At 43.4% G+C, this 23,158-nt stretch overlaps 1 protein-coding gene across 1 annotated transcript in view; it reads right to left on the bottom strand.

Annotated features, from left to right (window-relative positions):
• Nucleotides 1-8,095: 8,095 nt before the first annotated feature.
• The window catches only part of LOC126470448 (zinc finger protein 84-like), a 306,629-nt gene continuing 291,566 nt past the window's right edge, over nt 8,096-23,158 (bottom strand). The window contains exon 5 of the mRNA XM_050098286.1: nt 8,096-8,863. Within this exon, the coding sequence (XP_049954243.1) occupies nt 8,795-8,863 (69 nt within the window). The 3' untranslated portion in view covers nt 8,096-8,794. The remainder of the gene's footprint in view (nt 8,864-23,158) is intronic.

Consider the following 23,158-nt stretch of genomic DNA (forward strand, 5'->3'; position numbering starts at 1 on the left):
AAAAAAATTCTCTGCTCATTTCAATAGTGTCATCTACCTCAAATGTACTTTAAAAATCATGACCCCATACCAAATGTGACATTCAAAGCTCTCATAGTATCACAATGGTTCAAAAAAAAAAAAAAAAAAATATGAACAGTTCCCAAAGTACAGACAAAATACAATTTCATAAGTGTGAAGTTATTCAACTGTGTAATTACGTAAACATCTGTCACCGATGTAGTAAAATAAATGTTTGTCTCTTCCAGTTAAATGATCAGATAGCTGTGTAATTTATGTGTTAGAGAAATATGGTACCGATATGTAAAGTTGTATAAGCCAATACCATATTAGCTAGGGCTCCTTGTGCTTGCCAAACACATGGTACACAAAGTAGGCGTGTACCCCCTTGAGGATAAATGTAATTATACCCTCAGGTGTTACAGATTACAGAAATGGAATGAAATGTGTCACGGAAAACTTTGTTTGTAATTCAAAAATCTTGAAAAATAAATGGTTTAAGTACAAAATTAATCACTCAAATGCGTGTCCTGTAGCGCTAAAGGTGCGTCTTGCTGTAAGATAATTCTGTGTAACTGTCATAGTTATCGTCCTCTGTAAGCAAAATTCTGCTGAAGTCAATGTACTTACCTCATCACAAACGAAAGTGAAATGTTTTGCATATAGATATCGTAGTTATTACGTACCTTACCGTGATAAAGAAAGTACTATAATGTAACGTATTAACGTATTGTTGAGCTACGAAAAAGGCTGTCTCATTGTAGTTATACCACAAAAGTTACTACTAAAACACGTTTTCCTTTCCAGAAGAATTCACGAAAACTGTGCAGATATAAAACAGATACACTGCAAAAGCAACAATGTAAATTGTGTCACACATTAGTAGCGTCTTGATATAATCATGTAGCTGTCAAAGAAACCAAATGCTAAGTCATCTTTAATCCCACAGAAAGTACTTCAAATAAAGAATGTATTTTCAAGTAAACCAAAATGTTGCATTAAAATCTCATTAGCAGTACCTGTATATGTTCTAAGTATATGAGCCTTATAGTCGTTACATGATTGTGCAACTAACAAGCAAGAATGTACACACACAATAACACTGTGTCGTCTGTTCACTATAACAATGCATTCATAATTACTGTCTAAATATCTTCCCTAGGTTATAGACTGGATAGTTTATTTTAAAACATTGTTACATGTTAACAGTTTCTAAGTGTGACAAAGAGTACTAGTAACGTGAAGTGAAAAATTTTATAGTAAAGACTAAATTAAAAAAAAAAACCAGATTGTCTCTCAATAAACGGTTTTACATGTGAAATGTGGTGCAACCCTTTACTCCTCCTATTACGTAGAGTTTCAACTTCAACGCAATTATCATGTTGTATACGTCGGTAAGGAATATTGGAATTTTTCTCAAGGTTAGCGTCTATATTATTTTTCTCTGAGCCAGCCAGCGCACGTGGCTGCCTGCAGTGCGAATCATTGTCTGTCTCTTTGTTGGCGCGTGTCGTTATTGGGATTAGGAGACCTAACTTCTACAAATTCACCTTGGTGAGAGGGCCCTGCCTTGTTTGAATCCCACCAGTTCTGATGAAATTCAGGCCTGTCGTTATGATTATATCGTCTGTCGTCATGTCGGTAGTTCCTGTAGTTTCTTTCTTGTCGGTTAAGTGGTGGAGAATTTCTCCCTGAATCGTAACTGCGCGCTGGACCGTTGCATCTAAAGTTATTCTGTCTCCCTTGATAAAAATTATTTTGGTTCCCATATTGTCTGTTTCTCTGATTGTCTCTGTGATAGTCACTACCGCGGAGAGGTGATCTTTCCCTGTAATTATTACTACTCTGCCAACGGTTGTCATACGGGTGATGTCTGTTTTGGTCACGATTTGTGTTGTGAGAATAGCCTTGTCGTGTCCAGTTATTATTTCTTTCATCGCGGAATTGCGACGGATGTGACCTGTAATTGTTGTGTTCCTGTTTTCGCATTCCGTGATTGTCACTGTCAATTTCTAATTCTTGCAAGAGTCTCTGAAAAGCTTCAATGTTGTCTTTGCAACGTCCTGCCAAAATAATGTGTCGTAAATGTTCAGGTCATTTGATTAAGCAAATGCGGATGAGTTCTGAGGGGCTGTATGGGTTTGACAGGTATTGATTCTTGTGCAACATGTCTTCAAAATATTTCACAAGACTGGAAAATTCAGATTGTTCGAAATGTTTCATCATTATGATGCTATGTTTTACTCGGTCTTGTGTAGCTTGAGACCAATATGCTGAGAGGAAGACATGATAAAATTCTCCTTCACTCTGGCAATCGTGAATGACCGATCGCATTCTTACAGCTGGTTCATTTGCTAAATAGCCACACATAAATTCTAATTTGTTCAGATGGCTCTGAGCACTATGCGACTTAACTTCTGAGGTCATCAGTCGCCTAGAACTTAGAACTAATTAAACCTAATTAACCTAAGGACATCACACACATCCATGCCCGAGGCAGGATTCGAACCTGCAACCGTGGCAGTCGCTCGGTTCCAGACTGTAGCGCCTAGAACTGCACGGCCACTCCGGCCGGCTCTAATGACCAGTTGGGGGGGGGGGGGGGGAACAATGAGAGAATTGATGGAGCCACGCTTGTGGATGAATGTCGTTGCCAGAATTCTTAAATGTAGTAACGAACAGCTTATAGTCAAAATCATCGTGTCGGCGAGTAGCATATCGGTCACTGTTACGTCGTGTCGGCGGTTCCATCTCAAATTTCGGTGCACCTTGCCAATTTATTTCATAATATCCGAAATGCCCTGTGTTATTATTTTGCGGCTTTTCCGAATTTCTTAGTCCCTCTTCCCGTGTTGGAGCGCGAGTGTCCTCTGAAATACGTAATTCTTGTATTACCTTTGTCAGCTGATCTTGTACTTCCCGGATTTCTCTTTGGTGTTGAGTATTAATTTGATTCTGATTTTGTTTGAATTTCCTAATTTGTTCATACTCTTCTGTGTCATTAAAGACTACCGGTCTTGCGTCATTCAGATTATCATCTACCTTCGTAGATAAATTATTTAGCTGATCCGAAAGTTCGACTACTTTCTCTGATAGTGAACTAATTTCCTCCATGTGTCTTTCTGAACCAATTTTCAGAGTATCTACTGTGTCCTTTAAGTTTTCCTGAGTTTTTGCAAGTTGCGTAACCGAATCGGTAGATGCAACTGAGTCAATTTTAGGTTGCAAGGTCTCATGATTTTTATGAACAATAGTTTGCAGAGTATCTACTGTGTCCTTTAAGTTTTCCTGAGTTTTTGCAAGTTGCGTAAACGAATCGGTAGATGCAACTGAGTCAATTTTAGCTTGCAAGGTCTCATGATTTTTATGAACAATAGTTTGCAGTTCTTTTATGGCTGCTTCGTGATTCTGTAATGCATTTTCATGCCGCGAAAAAATAGGTTGAAAATGCACACAAATTTGTGTTTTTACGTCATTACAGACTTTTTGACATTTCGATTCGATTTTATGTAACTCAGTAGTTAAATCTTCAAGTGTTTGTTCAAGCGTATGTTCCACTGAGTCTAACTTTCGAAGCTTTTGTTCCATTGTGTCTAACTTTTGAAGCTTTTGCTGTGTTTGTCTCTGATTTTGTTCCATTGTGTCTAACTGTTGCTGTGTTTGTCTCTGGTGTTGTTCCATTGTGTCTAACCTTTGAAGATTTTGTTCCATTGTGTCTAACTGTTGCTGTGTTTGTCTCTGATTTTGTTTCATTTGCTGCAGTAATTGCAATAATAATGTATTAGTGTCTGGAATCTGTTCCTCTATGCTTTTCGGCAGTGCATTTGCATCGGCAACATTTACATTTTGACGAGCAGAAAATGTGTCTTGACTTATTTGAGAAAACGGTGAGGACGCAAAACCTGAGTCTACAGTATTTGCAATATTGTGTTCTGTCATTTCGGATTCCTGAGGCGAGCTGTTGCCGACCGATCGATCGATAATGCTTCCCTTTTCACTACTTGTTTCACTGTCTACACCATTATTTGCCACCCGCTCCATTTCCCTATGCACAGTTACCAAATTACTACTTTGAATGTCTGTTAATTCATTACACAGTCGTGCTGATAAGCTACGCTCGTAGTCACTATTATTTCTCAGTTTACTTTGGAGCCTACTGTTACGTTTTTCACACGCCATTATTGTCACAATATTTCACACGATAACACAGAAAAGCACAATTTGAAAAGCAAAAATAAGAGAACACATTAACATAGCACTCAAAAAAAAATCTAGTAAATTGCAAGCGCAGCTACGAAATACTTGGTGCAAATTTACATGCATGCTACAACTGTTTTACTGTACAACAATGAAAGACTGCAACTACAAAGGAGATTCTCTCTACAATTACGCGCTAGCAATAAACTAAAGCTACACTAATTACATAAACTACAAGAAAAAATCAGAAGATTCCAGTGAGGTATCCTCGGCTAAGGGTCGACATATGAAACGTCCCCTTAGAAAAATTATACAAGACTGTGCTTAAGCTGACACACAATATTTTTAGCGCAACGCAATCTGACTTTCAAAAATCCCTACAAAAGAATGGCCCTGACTAACATTAACCTGTATTTTCACAAATCACTTACCTCACAAAAATCTTGGTCACTCGAACTACTGCAATATAGCGAGCGCCACTACTGCCAGCTAAATAAAAGTTTCTAACTACTGAAGGCACTAACTACTGATAGGCATAGTTAGCAAATGAAAGATTTTAATAGAGAACAAACAATGTATTTACCTTAATAGTCATCAAAAGTCATAATATATATAGTAGTTCATTATATCCAGTCTTAAAAATTTCAAAACTCCGCCATTTCTCTCCCCACATCCACCACTGCTGGCGGCTCACCTCCAACTGCGCAACGCTACGCGCTGTTAACATCCAGCTGCTCAACACTACAATGGCCAACAACAATGCAAACCAGCCACAGACTGCACACAGCACAGCCAGTGATTTTCATACAGAGCGCTACGTGGCGTTACCAATAAAAAAACCTATACAGCCTACTTACAACATGTATGTGTATAAACCAGCAAAGGCTCTCTAAGACGCCCCCCCCCCCCCCCCCCAGTTTTTTTACACCCTTCGTGCCTCGCATACACTCCTGTTGGGCACTTTAAAAACGTCCAACAAAAGTGTACAGATGGCAACAACGGCGTTGCCGAACTGAAAGTGTTAGAGAGACCCTTTGCCATTTTATTCCTGCACATTTAAATGTTGTATCTCTCTTGTGATCACGGCACAGAAAGGGGCGAAATAACAATACTGAAAACCCACAGACATCTTTTGCTGCTTAGGGTATAGTCCATAGTCGTTCCATCCTGTATACCAGAACAAACATTGCGGTCGCGGCACACTCCAAAGGGGTCAGATGACGTTCAGTGCGGTTCAGGACGACGAAGTCCTCAGAGAAGGGATGAATTATCCGGGAGATGCCAACAATGTCAAAGGTTGTCAAGAACATCGTTCTGTTGTTCAGTGCACTACGAACGATCGTTTTTAACAGCGAATTATGTGGGAATCAATACCCCAAGGGAAGGGCTGGTCTCACTGACGCACTTTATGCCTCCCCTAAGACCTTTTTGTGTCGCTTCTGAGCGGCGATGTGTCTGAAATGTTTTCTTCGGCCACCCACAAGAAAACAACATGATTTCAATGATGGCGTCACGATTCTGACCTCCATCGTAGAGGTGTCAAGAGAAGGGCTCAAATGCCAGTAAGTGGGGTTGTGACGCACTTCCCATCGTGCGATATGTCCACACTAGAATTGGGTAGAATTATGGTGAAATTTGGTGTAAGTGTGACATCATTAACCCACTTCAAACGTCACATGAACTTCTGATCTCTGGCCTTTTCTTCTGTAGCGGCACTACCGTTTGGGATAGGAAAAGTCAGTTTTGGTGCAATATTTCGGAGCGCATAAGCTACAGCCAGGCGCGGGCCTGTTGACAGTAAGTTACGCTACCAGTGGTTGCGAAGTCGAATGGAGGCCACAGGGCCGTAGACCCGATGAACAGAGTAAATGCAGCGGTTTGCATGGCGCAAGTTACAGGCAGAAGGGGCCCACTGGCCTACCTGGGTGTTATGAGTAAGTGACTCGGAGCAGCACGTTAGCAAAACAGAGGTGCACAGACGTGTATAAATAGGTGCTGGTTTCCTAACCAGGCATTCAAGTGTGGCAGCTCTCCTGTCACACCACCAGCTACACGCAGCAGAAGGTGGGGCACCAGCGTTCCAGTCCAGGACAGGTCGCTGGTTCAACCCTCTGAGGCTGACGCGGGGTCCGTTGCCAGCGAGCGGCGGGGAACTCCACGGCTCGCTACTGCGGGCATGCATACTGACTTCCAACACTCGTTGGAGGCATCCTGAGGAAAGGGCCGCAGATTCGGATACCGGATCGCGGGCGATTTTTGTGGCCATGATCTCAGCCATGCCGGCGAGAAGGACGCAGCTGGCCGCTTGCGGCTCACACCAACCGGCTTGAGTCGGCAGGGGCGCAGACAGCCGAGTCAACTGCCGGCATCTGGACGACGTCGCAACTCTGCTGGCGTACAAGGCTCGACACAGCATTGCACTGCACGGGTCACTGGGGTGCTTCCTCAGCATAGCGAGGCCCTTCGACACAGACCGAGGGGAACACAGCATTGTAATTGGAAAGAATAAATCACTTGGAAAGCTCGAACGAGTCTTAATATGGTGCCTCTACCTGTTCCCGCTACGTTTGGTCATCCTGATACATTCGGGGGCAGAAGTGCCCACTAAACTTCGTATGTGTAAGGACCTTACTGTTTGAAGCGTTGTTGAGGCTGAGGGTGAGAACGGAGGGCGCTACGCTTTTACACCATTACAGAGGGAAGTTATTGGCACCTTTGAGCCAAATTTCAAATTTCTGCTTCGCAATGGGAGAAGATTACAGGGTTTCGAAAAAGTGACCCTTTAATTGTGTTGCGCAATGTAGATAGCAAGTATGAAGATTGTAAGATTCACAGTCTGTTTCATGTGGTACTTCACACTTGTTGGTCAGTCAATGGGGATCTTTTCTCCCACTGATATTCTTGTACATATAATCAACATCTATCAGTAACTATTAACACAATCATTAGTACAGACACTGCCTGACAGAACACGTGAAGCATCCAGAAAGTGAGGTGGAAATTAAATGAAGCTTCACAGGTTTTTTTTTTTTTGAAAGGGAGGGGGATTGTATGTCATGTTACTGCAGAGATTACAAAATCGAGTAAAATTTACAAAGAACTTGGCAGTATGAGCCCACTTATTAGTACGATTCTGCACATCCTCTGACGTGGATGCATGCACTGATGTGTTTGTCATAAAGCCATTACATCTTTTCCTAAGGTAAGTTCTGGACAACAACTGTTGTTAATGGTCCTTGATATACCTGGTACTGCCACTGGGACGATGTTGACATTCGAGATGTTCCAACACATGAGCGAGTCCCACACAGGTTTTATCGGTGACACATTTGGGGACCTACCTGGCCACAGGAATACTTCCAGAAGATTCAGACAGTTCATAGAGACACGTGCCATGTGTGAAGAACCATTGTCCCATTGAGGAATGGCACCAAGGTACTGTCGCATGTAAGGTAACATATTGCGACTATACCTTTTGGGTACTGCTGCTGAGTTGCTCTTCTAAACAGCGTACCATATGAGCAAATCAGTTGCCTGTTTACCTGCAGTTACTAATACTTTAGGTATTTGGGTTATGCAAGGCTCTGTTTAAAAAGAATAGCTCGATATAGTCATACGGTCGAGCTATGCACATCTGGTATCATGCTCCACAATTAATTCTCTGAAAATAAATAACCTGTAGCAGTGATCCTGCAATCAAACAGTCTATGAATAAGCTAGAATTACGAGTTAATAAAACACAAAATAAAGTTAAATCAATAATTTAATAACGAGGGTTCTATTCTAATGTCTGTAATTGATGTAAACGACAGAGAATTATGTTGAATAATGGTTATTCAAGAATGGACATTACAGATAAATGGGATGTGGTCCTACGATATTCATTTAAAATACAGACAGAAAATACTCTTATCATATGCAGTAGAGTTACGTTGAGAATCGAAGGAAAATCCCCAAACTAAGTAGTCATCAAAGACACGCGAAAACTAAGTCTATTTCGTAATCAAAATACACAAAATACTCACAAGCTCAAAACAATTAAGAGTTCAACATGATGATTCACAGATTTTCATATGCAATATAAACAATAATAACTCATATTCTGTCTATCCCCAGTTATGCAATACAAGCGGAAAAATTTGAGAGTCCTACGTTGGAGCGCATTCAGACTTCTCGAAATATACAGTCCCTTCAGAAATTATAACTATGGTAGCGGCCGTTCACCACCCAGAATGAATCACTTACATGACAGAATACCAGTCGTTACCACAGCAAGTCTACCTCCTTCCCCTGAGCTCTTCACTCGAAGAAGTGTCCTTGTCTCTTGACTCCAAAAGTGTTTCGCTACTCTCTGCTTCTCCATTGGCTAAAGGCCATTCTCACCAAAAATACGTGTTTCTTAAGTTCTACAGACATCATTTGATTCTTCTGTGTGTTTCACTTTTTTGTCAGACGGTGTAGGTCGTCAATCTGCAAGTCATTTATTTTGAAGCCGGTAGAGTGGGAGTCTGTGTTGAGACGGATAGTGCTCGAGGCACGTTAGGTGCCCCACAGTCTTATACACGTTGTTCAAGTTTATTACTCTGAAAGCAGCAGATTAAAGTTTCTCATCCGTAATCGAAGAAGCTTGCAAGTCAACACAAACGGCAGGCAGCTCTTTCCACACCTGGAAGAAAAAATTACAGTGAGGTTACATATTAATTGCATGAAATGAACTCATATTCTGAAGCAACGAGGGTAATCCCAAAAGTGAGGTCTCCTATTTTTTTATAAGTACATAGACCTGTTTATTTCTGCAATGGTTTACATCACTTTACAGCTTGAACATTTAGCTATTTTTCGATATAATCATCATTTCTGTCGATGCATTTTTGTAGACGCTGTGGCAGTTTTTGTATGCCCATGTCATACCAGCTCGCTGTTCAGAAAGTTATGAACCTCTTCTTTCACCTCGTCTTCAGAGCTGAATCGCTTTCTGGCCAAATGTTCTTTTAACGTAGGGAACAGGTGATAGTCACTGCGCGCCAAGTCAGGACCATAGGGTGGGTGGGTGAGTACGCCCTTGCTCAACATTCCTCGTCTCCGGTTCTGAAATGCCCGTTTGAGTTTTTGCAGAGCGTCACAGTACCTGTCAGAGTTAACTGTGGTCCCAGTGGGCATAAAGTCGACCAACAATACCTCTTTCCGATCCCAAAAAACGGTTGTCATTACTTTACCGGCAGAATGCAAACTCTTTACACCACTTACGAACATTTTTGACATCCATGCAAGACTTACCATACACTTCCGTCAGTTGACGATGGATTTCAATCGTCGCAGTGCCCTTTGCGTTAAAAAACCGAATAACTGCGCGCAATTCGCACTTGGCCGTAACATCCAACTGCCACACAGAGTTCTGTACTTATAAAAAAAATAGGAGACCTTACTTTTGTTATTACCCTCGTACATTAAACAGTAATACACACGCAAAAACACGGCCAGATCAATACAGAACTTTACAACACGAGATGTTGAGACATTCAATTGATGAAGATAGTTACATTAGTATGTCACTATATGGACCAACCAGAGGACAAGAAAGAAAGTACCTTGCAAGCCTATGAAGTGGAAAAGAGCGTACATTCCAGTAATCTAGGTAATGTCGTCGACAACACCCAAGATTTTAACAGGTGAACACCATGTCATTTTTCAAGGCACAAATGAAGCCAGAAACCGTTCTGATAGCAGTGATCATTGAGAGAACAGGATTGTATGTATTGTATTATATGTTAAGCGGGGACCTAGAAACGACGTAGAGGCTCCGTCCCCGCCGCAGCCACAGTGGTCCAGTGGTCCACAACCCCACGACGACTACCGCAGACCACTACCTTCATCTCTCCGCCGCCCCACACCGAACCCAGGGTTACTGTGCGGTTCGGCCTCCTGTGGATCCCCCCTCCCCCCCCCCCCCCCCCCCCACACACCACACGAGTGTAACCTTTATGTTTGCGTGGTAGAGTAACGGTGGTGTACGCGTACGTGGAGAACTTGTTTGCGCAGAAATCGCCAACATAGTGTAACTGAGGCGGAATAAGGGGAACCAGCCCGCATTCGCCGAGGCAGATGGAAAACCGCCTAAAAACCATCCACAGACTGGCCGGTTCACCGGACCTCGACACAAATCTGCCGGGCGGATTCGTGCCGGGGAGCAGGCGCTCCTACCCGCCCGGAAAGCCGTGCGTTAGACCGCACGGCCAACCGGGCGGACAAGAGAACAGGTTACTAAGCAGAAATCTACATTCAGTACGTCGGGAGAAACTCAAGTTTAACACTGCGAGCCTCCTCAAGCCGTTGCATGTGAGGTACAGACATTTCGCATGTTTTGTTTGCTGGTCAAGACGATAGTGCACAATGGAGGCGCAAGTCCATGGATCTTACTGTATTTACGACTCAACAGAATATGGGGTTTGCCGTTTCTGGAAAAAATATCTTGAAACTAAGCATTACTCACCAATGGTGTTGACTTTTTTTTTTGCTAATTATGTGTTTCTCTTAGCATATGAAAAGAGGGTGTTTTGCAAAAGCAGCCTAAGTTGCTATGAAATAATACAATTGGAGAAGCAAAGAACCTGAGAGGCGAATCAAATACAAGGAATTTTGCAGGACATCAGGAGACAGAAGAGACACAGAAAATTATGTACTATGTGGCCGCTTCGCTACTAGACCTGGCGTTAGACTCGAAGTGTGTTAGGAAGTTGCTCAAGCCTGGTCAGAATGTAAGCAATTACGATCAGCCGGATCATATTCACGACAAGTTACGTAGTGCTCTGCTTATCGCTTGATTACTTATTACACAATATCTGTACTCGCTGGGTGAATACCTTAGCTGTGCAGCTGTGAACCTGGTTCGATGTGCATTATGTTCAGGGAATACCTGTGTGTTGAGACTGACAACTGGATTCCCTCAGTTACTTCTTTGTACTCTGTTATTAAATCATAGCAGAATTCAAACAATACAACCTGACTAATCAATTTTAAACAGTATTTGTTGTTATTTGACTATGATTCTCTCTCTTTTCTAGCGTTTATTTCAATGTACAGTGCGATCTACCGATGTTTATTTGAAATGGCTGTAATACAAACCCCCACTAATAATGTACAATCTCAAACTAACAACAGTGCATTAACTTATCTTGGCTGGTTGTATTTTCTCCTAGGGCTGTAGGCCCGCTGCTGCCGTCGAATAGTGACCGACTTGCTTCCCACTTTCGATAAGTTCGCCGAACGATAACATCCCTGTTGATTTCGCTAACTTTCGGCTGGCGGCGCTTTGCTATTCCATTCCACCGCTGTACAGACGGGTCAGTCAGGCTTGTCAGTAGTCAGTGTACTGTATGTGAGCGGTGGAGGTCGACATAATGAGAAGGGAAAAGGGCAAGAAACTGTTGGTGACAGACGGTTATAAATTCTCTGTGTCTCGTCAGTGACCTTGATAGATGGTTCAAATGGCTCTGAGCACTATGGGACTTAACATCTGAGGTCATCACTTCCCTAGAACTTAGAACTACTTAAACCTAACTAGCCTAAGGACATCACACATATCCATGCTCGAGGCAGGATTCGAACCTGCGACCGTAGCGGTCGCGCGGTTCCAGACTGAAGCGCCTAGAACCGCTCGTCCACACCCCTTGATAGATAAAAGCGTACGAGGAGAACATGTAAGTGTTTTGTGCAGTTAAATTTTAATTGTATTGTTGGTTCGCAATTAGATCGTAATCACGTAAAGGTTAACTCTGGTGTATGAAACCGGCAGAGAGTCGGCAATATTGTGAAGAGCAAGACTGAAGCATATTTGTGTGAGCATACCTCCAAACTTATACCTCTAGAATGATGTAATGGTTATATTTACACTGTCACAACTCAGAATATGGTTCCAATAAGAAAAATATTAGTGCCACTCGACTACGCCAACTTCCATAATACACCCAGTAACTTACGAGAATTACATGAAGCATGAAGCACTGGTGAGAACTGTTTTCCATACAAACAAGGGGGAAATTTTGTTTATTTTTGAACGACTCTGAGAAGAAAATTGTGTATTTCTCATGCAAAAGCAGTTTGAATGTTTTGAAATAGTCGAGAAATTTATTTATAGATGGGACCTTCAAGAGTTGTCCCAAACTGTTCCACTAAATACACTCCTGGAAATGGAAAAAAGAACACATTGACACCGGTGTGTCAGACCCACCATACTTGCTCCGGACACTGCGAGAGGGCTGTACAAGCAATGATCACACGCACGGCACAGCGGACACACCAGGAACCGCGGTGTTGGCCGTCGAATGGCGCTAGCTGCGCAGCATTTGTGCACCGCCGCCGTCAGTGTCAGCCAGTTTGCCGTGGCATACGGAGCTCCATCGCAGTCTTTAACACTGGTAGCATGCCGCGACAGCGTGGACGTGAACCGTATGTGCAGTTGACGGACTTTGAGCGAGGGCGTATAGTGGGCATGCGGGAGGCCGGGTGGACGTACCGCCGAATTGCTCAACACGTGGGGCGTGAGGTCTCCACAGTACATCGATGTTGTCGCCAGTGGTCGGCGGAAGGTGCACGTGCCCGTCGACCTGGGACCGGACCGCAGCGACGCACGGATGCACGCCAAGACCGTAGGATCCTACGCAGTGCCGTAGGGGACCGCACCGCCACTTCCCAGCAAATTAGGGACACTGTTGCTCCTGGGGTATCGGCGAGGACCATTCGCAACCGTCTCCATGAAGCTGGGCTCCGGTCCCGCACACCGTTAGGCCGTCTTCCGCTCACGCCCCAACATCGTGCAGCCCGCCTCCAGTGGTGTCGCGACAGGTGTGAATGGAGGGACGAATGGAGACGTGTCGTCTTCAGCGATGAGAGTCGCTTCTGCCTTGGTGCCAATGATGGTCGTATGCGCGTTTGGCGCCGTGCAGGTGAGCGCCACAATCAGGACTGCATACGACCGAGGCACACAGGGCCAACACCCGGCATCATGGTGTGGGGAGCGATCTCCTACACTGGCCGTACACCACTGGTGATCGTCTAGGGGACACTGAATAGTGCACGGTACATCCAAACCGTCATCGAACCCATCGTTCTACCATTCCTAGACCGGCAAGGGAACTTGCTGTTCCAACAGGACAATGCACGTCTGCATGTATCCCGTGCCACCCAACGTGCTCTAGAAGGTGTAAGTCAACTACGCTGGCCAGCAAGATCTCCGGATCTGTCCCCCATTGAGCATGTTTGGGACTGGATGAAGCGTCGTCTCACGCGGTCTGCACGTCCAGCACGAACGCTGGTCCAACTGAGGCGCCAGGTGGAAATGGCATGGCAAGCCGTTCCACAGGACTACATCCAGCATCTCTACGATCGTCTCCATGGGAGAATAGCAGCCTGCATTGCTGCGAAAGGTGGATATACACTGTACTAGTGCCGACATTGTGCATGCTCTGTTGCCTGTGTCTATGTGCCTGTGGTTCTGTCAGTGTGATCATGTGATGTATCTGACCCCAGGAATGTGTCAATAAAGTTTCCCCTTCCTGGGACAATGAATTCACGGTGTTCTTATTTCAATTTCCAGGAGTGTATTTATAATTCATGACTAAATAAAAAAACTATTTACCACTGTTGTTTCTTTTGCTCCAAACAAAAAAATAAAACACATAAGGAAACATCACCAGGCAGTTGCTTGCGTTTGGCCGCAAATGAGTATAAAGGGCTGCAGATTTCATCTCGGTAGGTATTGTAGAGAAAGATCTACTCATTGGGCTTACCAGGTGATTTTAAATCAGAGGAAACTGAAATCAGAAGGTTTCTGAGAACTTTGTTTGGACTACCTCTCCTGCCTCCTGAACAAACTGAAGATCGCTTTGTTGAAGACCTGATGTCCACAAACCTAACAATGAATACCTGGATGACTTTTTCGATTATTCACCTGGTGCCTTTATTGTTGCAGACAGCGACTTTCCACCCACTGTGTGTGCCGACTTCAGATGTAGTTCTGAACGGACTACTAGCTGATGTGAGGCATTCTACTCTAAATTGAGCGCTCAATTTTGCTCTTCTCATCCCAACATATTCAACCTGCTGGAGACATTAAAGGGTGTTCAAATTGAAACTTACGCTAAAATGAGAAGCAGGAAGAAAACTACCTCAAAAAAGTCGGGAAAGTTATTACTTCTGCTTGACAATGGCTATTTAGTTTCCACTGTACTTATATAATGAGAATATCAAAAAGCCAAACGTTTCGAACCATACCTACTGCATGTAGACAGTCCTAAGCCTGTGAAAATAGAAAGGGAAATGTTATGGTACTGTTGATAGCTTATGGGAATCAACACGAACGCTATGGAAAAACAAGAGTACAGCTAATGGGAATCAATACGATCGCCGTCGGAAAAATACGATGGCAGCTAACGAGAATCAAGACGTCCGTTGCGGAGTGGATTTGGAGTCAGCCTACAGGCCAACGGCATTATTTAAAGTTTATAGTGATACTTGAAGAAGGATATAATAAACAAAAACTTTACGGAATGTTCATTTGGCTCCGTGTCATCTCTAAAATATTCAGGATAAGTGGGGATAAAATTAGGCATTTTTGATTTCACTAAATACTTTTCAAGCAACTTGCTGCAGTAATATGTCAAATGGTTCAAATGGCTCTGAGCACTATGGGACTTAACATCTGAGGTCATCAGTCCCCTAGAACTTAGAACTACTTAAACCTAACTAACCTAAGGACGTCACACACATCCATGCCCTAGGCAGGATTCGAAACTGCGACCGCAGCAGTCGCGCGGTTCCGGACTGCGCCCCTGTAATATGTCAATGACGTATGTAACACCTAGTCTGAGATCTTAGTGACACTGTGTAAAAGTTTCATTGTCATCTAGTTATTATTTGAGGACCAACAGAAGTTTCCTTTACATATAATTTGCGTACTGTTACCCCACGCTCTCGGGTAAGATTATGTTGGCCTGGGGCAAGAGCACGTAGTGGGTACTTTTACCCCAACTGAAGAAAATTAAAATGATTACAAATACACTACTGGCCATTAAAATTGCTACACCACGAAGATGACGTGCTACAGACGCGAAGTTTTAACCGACAGGAAGAAGATGCTGTGATATGCAAATGATTAGCTTTTCAGAGCATTAACACAAGATTGGCGCCGGTGGCGACACCTACAACGTGCTGACATGAGGAAAGTTTCCAACAGATTTTTCATACACAAACAGCAGTTGACCGCCGTTGCCTGGTGAAACGTTGTTGTGATGCCCCATGTAAGGAGGAGAAATGCGTACCATCACGTTTCCGTCTTTGATAAAGGTCGGATTGTAGCCTATCGCGATTGCAGTTTATCGTATCGCGACATTGCTGCTCGCGTTGGTCGAGATCCAATGACTGTTAGCAGAATATGGAATCGGTGGGTTCAGGACGGTAATACGGAACGCCGTGCTGTATCCCAACGGACTCGTATCACCAGCAGTCGAGATTACAGGCATCTTATCCGCAAGGCTGTAACGGATCGTGCAGCCACGTCTCGATCCCCGAGTCAACAGATGGGGACGTTTGCAGGACAACAACCATCTGCACGAACAGTTCGACGCCGTTTGCAGCAGCATGGGCTATCAGCTCGGAGACAATGGCTGCGGTTACCCTTGATACTGCATCACAGACAGGAGCGCCTGCGATTGTGTACTCAACGACGAACCTGGGTGCACGAATGGCAAAACGTCATTTTTTCTGATGAATCCAGGTTCTGTTTACAGCATCATGATGGTCGCATCCGTGTTTGGCGACATAGCGCTGAACGCACATTGGAAGCGTGTATTCGTCATCGCCATACCGGCGTGATGGTATGGGGTGCCATTGGTTACACGTCTCGGTCACCTCTTGTTCGCATTGACGGCACTTTGAACAGTGGACGTTACATTTCAGATGTGTTACGACCCGTGGGTCTACTCTTCATTCGATCCCTGCGAAACCCTACATTTCAGCAGGGTAATGCACGACGGCATGTTGCAAGTCCTGTACTGGCCTTTCTGGATACAGAAAACGTTCTACTGCTGCCCTGGACAGCACATTCTCCAGATTTCTCACCAACTGAAAACGTCTGGTCAATGGTGGCCGAGCAACTGGCTCGTCACAATACGCTAGTCACTACTCTTGATTAACTGTGGTATCGCGTTGAAGCTGCATGGGCAGCTGTACCTGTACACGCAATCCAAGCTCTGTTTGACTAAATGCCCAGGCGTATCAAGGCCGTTATTACGGTCAAAGGTGGTTGTTCTGGGTACTGATTTCTCAGGATCTATGCATCCAAATTGTAATGTAATGTAATCACATGTCAGTTCTAGTATTATATATTTGTCCAATGAATACCCGTTTATCATCTGCATTTCTTCTTGGAGTAGCAATTTAAATGGCCAGTAGTGTAAAATAAATAATGGATAAAGCAATTAGGAACTCTTTATTTTTCGGCGAATTAAATAAAGTAAATGTCGTAATGATATGACAGTAAGGCCGAAGAAACTTTTATCGAGGGAAAAACAGTTCAAGCCGGAGCTGTGGCCGAGCGGTTCTAAGTGCTTCAGCCCTGAACCGCGCCGCTGCTGCGGTCGCAGGTTTGAATCCTGCCTCGGGCATGGATGTGAGTGATATCCTTAGGTTAGTTAGGTTTAAGTAATTCTAAGTCTAGGGGACTGATGATGTTAAGTCCCATAGTGCTCAGAGTCATTTTTGAATGCAGTGCAGCGGTATTGCTTGTTCTTCCCCCACTGAAAACGTTTTTTTGCGAATCATCCGAGGTGCTCACTACTTTTGCCGATTTTAAGACGTATTCTTAAATCAGCCTTTGAAAGCCCGGCAACTTTGGATGCTTGCTGTGTTGATCTCCCATTTTCAGTAAGGCCAGGAGCTTCATGGTAGAGGGGCTCTATTAATGGCTGTCGAGTTGATATTCTCGGTCAGTTTCTGTAAAAGGCATGTCACTATGGAGTACGTGATTATATTTGAAGTGCGTTTGACAGATAGGTAAATTTGATAAACTACAGAGAAGAAATATTAATTTATTTATTTAACCTCATCAGATTAAGGCCATTAGGCCCTCTCTCACATCAGCGAGCGAGGTGGCGCAGTGGTTAGCACACTGGACTAGCATTCGGAAGGACGACGGTTCAATCCCGTCTCCAGCCATCCTAATCTAGGTTTTCCGTGAGTTCCCTAAATTGTTTCAGGCAAATGCCGGGATGGTTATTTTGAAAGGGCACGGCCGATTTCCTTCCCCATCCTTCCCTAACCCGAGATTGCGCTCGGTCTCTAATGACCTCGTTGTCGACGGGACGTTAAACACTAACCTCCTCCTTCCTTCCTTCTGTTACATCGGACCAGTGTTCCACACATGTAGCATTTCACACATCATAGTTTCACCAAGACAGTAGTTTGAAATAAGAAAAACAGATTAATCTAGTGACAAAATGAATAAAGAGCAATGACTAAGACATAGTAAAGTAAGTACTGGCAGTATTTTTACAACAGCTGCTATACATAAAATTAAGATAAAAGCAATAATAATAAAAGAAAAAGAAAAAATGAAATAGTAATGGTAAACATGAGAAAAATTGGCAGTAGTAATGAAGATTTATGCAGATGTGCATTAATATATTAGTGTATAAAGTAGATGTTTACTGGTATAGCGAGTTTTGGGGAACTGAGATTCAAGGAGGCCGCATCAGTTAAGAAAACACTGGGAACTAAGGAAGATCTAGTAGGAAAGAAGGAAGTAATGGGGTGAAGTGCATTCTTGTACAGAGGAAGGCATTACTGTTGCTTAAGTAAAAACGTCATTAACTGTTTTTTGAAGCCGGACATGTTTTTAAGTTATCTAATATAACGAGGGAAGTTATTCCAGGGTCGCGTTCCTGCTACTGTAAAGGGCTTCGAGAAGGTGACTGGGCGATGTAGTGGAACAGAGAGGATTTTATTATGATGGGAAAGTGTGTTTCTGTCATGTTGTTCAGACATGAGCGTTAAGGACGAGGAGATATATGAGGGACAGTGTACATTTATAAGGCAGTAAATGAGACAGAGTGTATGGAAATCTCTGCGTTTGTCTGCACGCAGCCACGACAGTTGTGCATGTGCTGGTGAAAAGTGATCAAAAATTCGAACGTCACAGATATATTCGACGCAGGCATTCGTGACCAGTTCCAGACGTCGCGAATTATCCTGAGAGAGACTTTCTAGGATAATATCGCTGTAGTCACTGATTGGGAGTATAAGCGTTCGTACTAATTTCTTTTTCAGATCGAAAGGGAAGAGTTTTTTATATTTTTGTAGGGCATGAAGGGATTCTGATACTTTCTTGCACACTGCAGTGCTCTGTCCAATTTAGATTTCCATCTATTATTACTCCTAAACTCTTTGCTGAGGGAGAGACGTTGATATTTGTTCCATTTAGGATTAGGGATGGTACGGGTTCCCGATGTTTTGGGCTAATGAGCTTAGAGTGACCAACAAGTACCGCTTGGGTGTGGTGGTGTGTTGGGGCTTACGGGCGCTCAACATCGAGGTCATCAGCGTCAAGTACCGCTTGGGTTTTAGATGGGCTGAGTTTTAGTCCTAAGTTCTCTAAGGTGAATAATGGGGCATCCGAGGTAAACAAATACCAATAAAAAATGCTTGAGTACTCTAGACTGTACAAGTCAACAAAGTACAGGTTATCTGGAAAAAGTTAGCAAATGGCTTCTTGATGGGTAAAACCACCCAGTGTGATTTTCTACCAGATCAGGCCTGCATACTTTTACACCAACCCGCTATTTCCTTTTCGGCAGTGTAAAGATCTCCGGCCGAGCGGTTCTAGGCGCTTCAGTCCGGAACCGCGCTGCTGCTACGGTCGCAAGTTCGAATCCTGCCTCGGGCATGGATGTGTGTGATGTCCTTAGGTTAGTTAGGTTTAAGTAGTTCTAAGTCTAGGGGAATGATGACCTCAGATGTTAGTCTAATGGTGCTCAGAGCCATTTGAATCAGCTGAAGACATGGAGATCAAGGTGGATATTGGAAGCTTATAGCCTCCAGTTCCGGTACCTACTTTATCTAATATCTAAATAGATTTAGGTTCACCTAATACGCAATCAAAATTATACAAATTTTACATCCAAAACGTACAAAAGTGACGTACCGCATTTTCTGTAGCTGTGAGCATTCTAATGCCACAACGTTTCAGAAGAGAGATGATGGGGTGATGTTGCGCCGTCTGGTGGGTGAACGGTGAACTTCTGCTTTGGGTACCTAAAAACTTCATGCATACTCTTGCCCCGCGCGTACCTTTACCCCCACCTACCCTACATCTGCGGCTGACAATGCATCTGCTTACTACTCCCATCGATATTGTGCCAAGACTGTCACCCCCAGTTGACGGATCAACTTTTAACACGGTGGCTTGTGATGTAATTGTTATGGCATCAACCGACTTATGTGCCAGAATTAGAGTGCATCTTCTGATTCAAATTGTGTTTGATATAATTTTAATTTGTAGTGGTGTCTAATTGTATGGATAATTCAGTACATCCAAATGACATTCGGAGTTCCCCATAAATCTACTGATTTAATCTGAGTGACAGAGCTGAAAATAAAAAAAAACTGCTAGAAAAAAGCCAAAATAAAAATGAGTCAGAGTTTTTGTGCTGTATATCAAATGATTCCGTTTGATCAGACGATTACGAAATTGAAATTTGATTCTGTTTGAGCAAATTATTACAAGAGTTATTGGTGTATCGTAGCGATGTTTTAAGTTCTTAATTAACAGTAAGTAAAATCTAGTCTTTTAAGTAAAACTAGTTATCACAATCGAGATATTATGATCTCGTGTTTCGAATAATCCACCTCAGTTGTTTAAAGAGCCTTTTCTAAGAAAGTGTCGAAATTAAGACGACTGTACCTCTCGTATCTTAAGATTAGTTCACGAAAGCTATCCCCACAAAATCTGTTATCCGACTGTGGATAAGGTATGGTTCTGACTTACAACAAATATTCGTAGTGTTAGGTACAATTTCTAAAAAGGTAACCAAAAACGAACATTCGAATTATGAATAGAGATATAGAATTTCAAGTAATCTTTTGTTCTAACGGGAGGTGTCTCTTAGGTTACATCAGAAGTAAGTTTTATTATGGAAAAATTTAGGTTATGATGAAAAAGGGGGCCTTCCCTCTGAAGCAACTGAATAGGAATAGCTTGTTGGCCGCAATCGATCTCGGATTTATGAAGCGAGCGAAGATTTTAGTAGAATCGTATCACTTCAGGGTCTGTTTTCATGATTTTGCAAATGTACTTTAACTTTTGTGTTCGGATCCCATGGTTTTCGTTTAAAACCAATGGAGGGAAATCGTCTGTATGGACTGTCTGTGAATAGTGTAAACTTTGTTCAGCGTATTAGCTGATTTTAACTGTTTGTATATCTATTCCATGGGGCGAGGATTGGGGAACAGTCAAGCATTTGCCTTATCGAGCGTGGGAAACCACCTAAAAGCACACTCAGTTTGGCCAGGCTACCAGACCAAAGACCGTTAATCCATCATGCAGATTCGATCCAACTTTGGCTCACCTCCCTGTCTCGCAAACTTGCGCGTTCGTTAATGCCATACGACCAGGTTATCAAATGGTTCAAATGGCTCTGAGCGCTATGGGACTTAACATCTGTGGTCATCAGTCCCCTAGAACTTAGAACTACTTAAACCTAACTAACCTAAGGACATCACACACATCCATGCCCGAGGCAGGATTCGAACCTGCGACCGTAGCAATAGCGCGGTTCCGGACTGAGCGCCTAGAACCGCGAGACCACTGCAGCCGGCGACCAAGTTATCAGTAACTATTACGCTACAGAGCCTACTAACGGAAAAGGTGGCAAAACGCTTAAGCTATTAATTAAGTTGTGAGAAAAGGGTTATGCGTTGCGGCTGAGGATTTGTACGAACTGAATCGCTTCTAGGAAGTCACCGACCTTGCGGCGTGTGATCTTCTGCCGTAAAACCCACAGCCGGCCGTAAAACTGTCATCCTGTCGCAGTCACATTCCACACAGGTGAGATCTTCTTTCCGCAGAAGGAAAGCAGTTTCGGAAGCACCTCACCTTCAGAATGCCCCACGCACGCATTCCGCACTATGACAGCATTCAGCGGGAATGTTTTGCCTGACCTGTTCCCCCAATTACACAGGTCTCCACAGCGATAAAACTGTTTCTGCATACAGCGAAACCAGACGTGGACCCCAAGAAAGAGGTGGGGGTTCTTGGCTTCATGAGCCCTCCCTCCACAAAACAACATTTTATTAAAAGCATTTATATTTTAACAGGCCGAATATTAATCTTCAAAATGTTCAACAAACTTTCGGAGAAAACAGTTTGGTGACAACTGAGAGTCTCTAAAATGAATAAAACCTAAAAAAAAAACACGCTTCGTTTAGCACAGGGTATTTTTCAGTTATGTTCCCGATGGTTCGCTCACGTGGATTGGTTTTTGCCCTGACTGGCTGCAGAAAACATTCCAGCCATGGAAAGGTGCCAGTTCACAGGCTGGAATACCCTTTGCCAACAATAAATCTGACACGGTTCGTGAGTCCACAGCTGAACCCAGCAAATCACAGGAAGTTCAGGGAAGGCACGACAGTAGGGAAAAACACTGATTTTCCTGAACGTAGATAGAAGCGACAGAAAAATTCAGCATTTCCCCATCAGCATTCTCAGATGGCCACCATCTGCAGACTTGCGTTCACAATCTTACAGCTAAGTGAAATAGTTTGAATCGAGTTCAGACTGCCGCGCGGGATTAGCCGAGCGGTCTCAGGCGCTGCAGTCATGGACTGTACGGCTGGTCCCGGCGGAGGTTCGAGTCCTCCCTCGGGCATGGGTGTGTGTGCTTGTCCTTAGGATAATTTAGGTTAAGTAGTGTGTAAGTTTGGGACTGATGACCTTAGCAGTTAAATCCCATAAGATTTCACACACATTTGAACATTTCGAGTTCAGACTTCGATTTTATACCGAATAAATTATGTTATCAAAGTTGTGAAAATGTGTTGCTATTATAGTTCTTAAGACAATCGCACAACACAATTACTTCTCAAAATGTTGAACAAGTGGTTTCCGGATAATATATTCTACACATCTGTACTCTGCGAATCACTGTCAAGTGCATGGGAGAGGGCACATCGCATTGTATCAATTATTTGGGCTTTCCCCGTTCCATTTACGTATGGAGGGCGGGGAGAATGATTGTTTAAATGCCTCTGTGCATGCTATAATTAATCTAATCTTTTCCTCACGATCGATATGTAGGGGATCCCTCTGTGATATGTAGGGGGGTTGTAGTATGGTCCTAGAGTCATCATTTAAAGCCGGTTCTTAAACCTTTGTTAGTAGACTTTCTCGGGATAGTTTACATGTGTCTTCAATAGTCTGCAACTTCAGTTGTTTCATCATCTCTGTGACACTCTCCCGCAGATCAAACAAACCTGGGCCGGCCGCTGTGGCCGAGCGGTTCTAGGCGCTTCAGTCTGGAACCCCGCGACCGCTACGGTCGCAAGTTCGAATCCTGCCTTGGGAATGGATGTGTGTGATGTCCTTAGGTTAGCTAGGTTTAAGTAGTTCTAAGTCTATGGGACTGATGACTTCAGATGTTAAGTCCCATATTGCTCAGAGGTATTTGAACCATCAAACAAACCTGTGACTATTCGTGCTGCCCATCTCTGTATATGTTCAATATTCCCTGCAAGTCCTATTTGGTACGGGTCCCACGCACTTGAGCTATATTCTAGCATGGGTCCCATGAGTGTTTGTAAGCAACCTCCTTTATAGACTGACTGCGTTATCCCAGTATTCTACCATTAAACCGAAGTCTGCTACATGCTTCGCCAACGACTGAACTTATATGACCGTTCCATTTCGTGTCCCTAC

Source organism: Schistocerca serialis, chromosome 3 (assembly GCF_023864345.2).
Source record: "Schistocerca serialis cubense isolate TAMUIC-IGC-003099 chromosome 3, iqSchSeri2.2, whole genome shotgun sequence".
NCBI lineage: Eukaryota > Metazoa > Arthropoda > Insecta > Orthoptera > Acrididae > Schistocerca > Schistocerca serialis.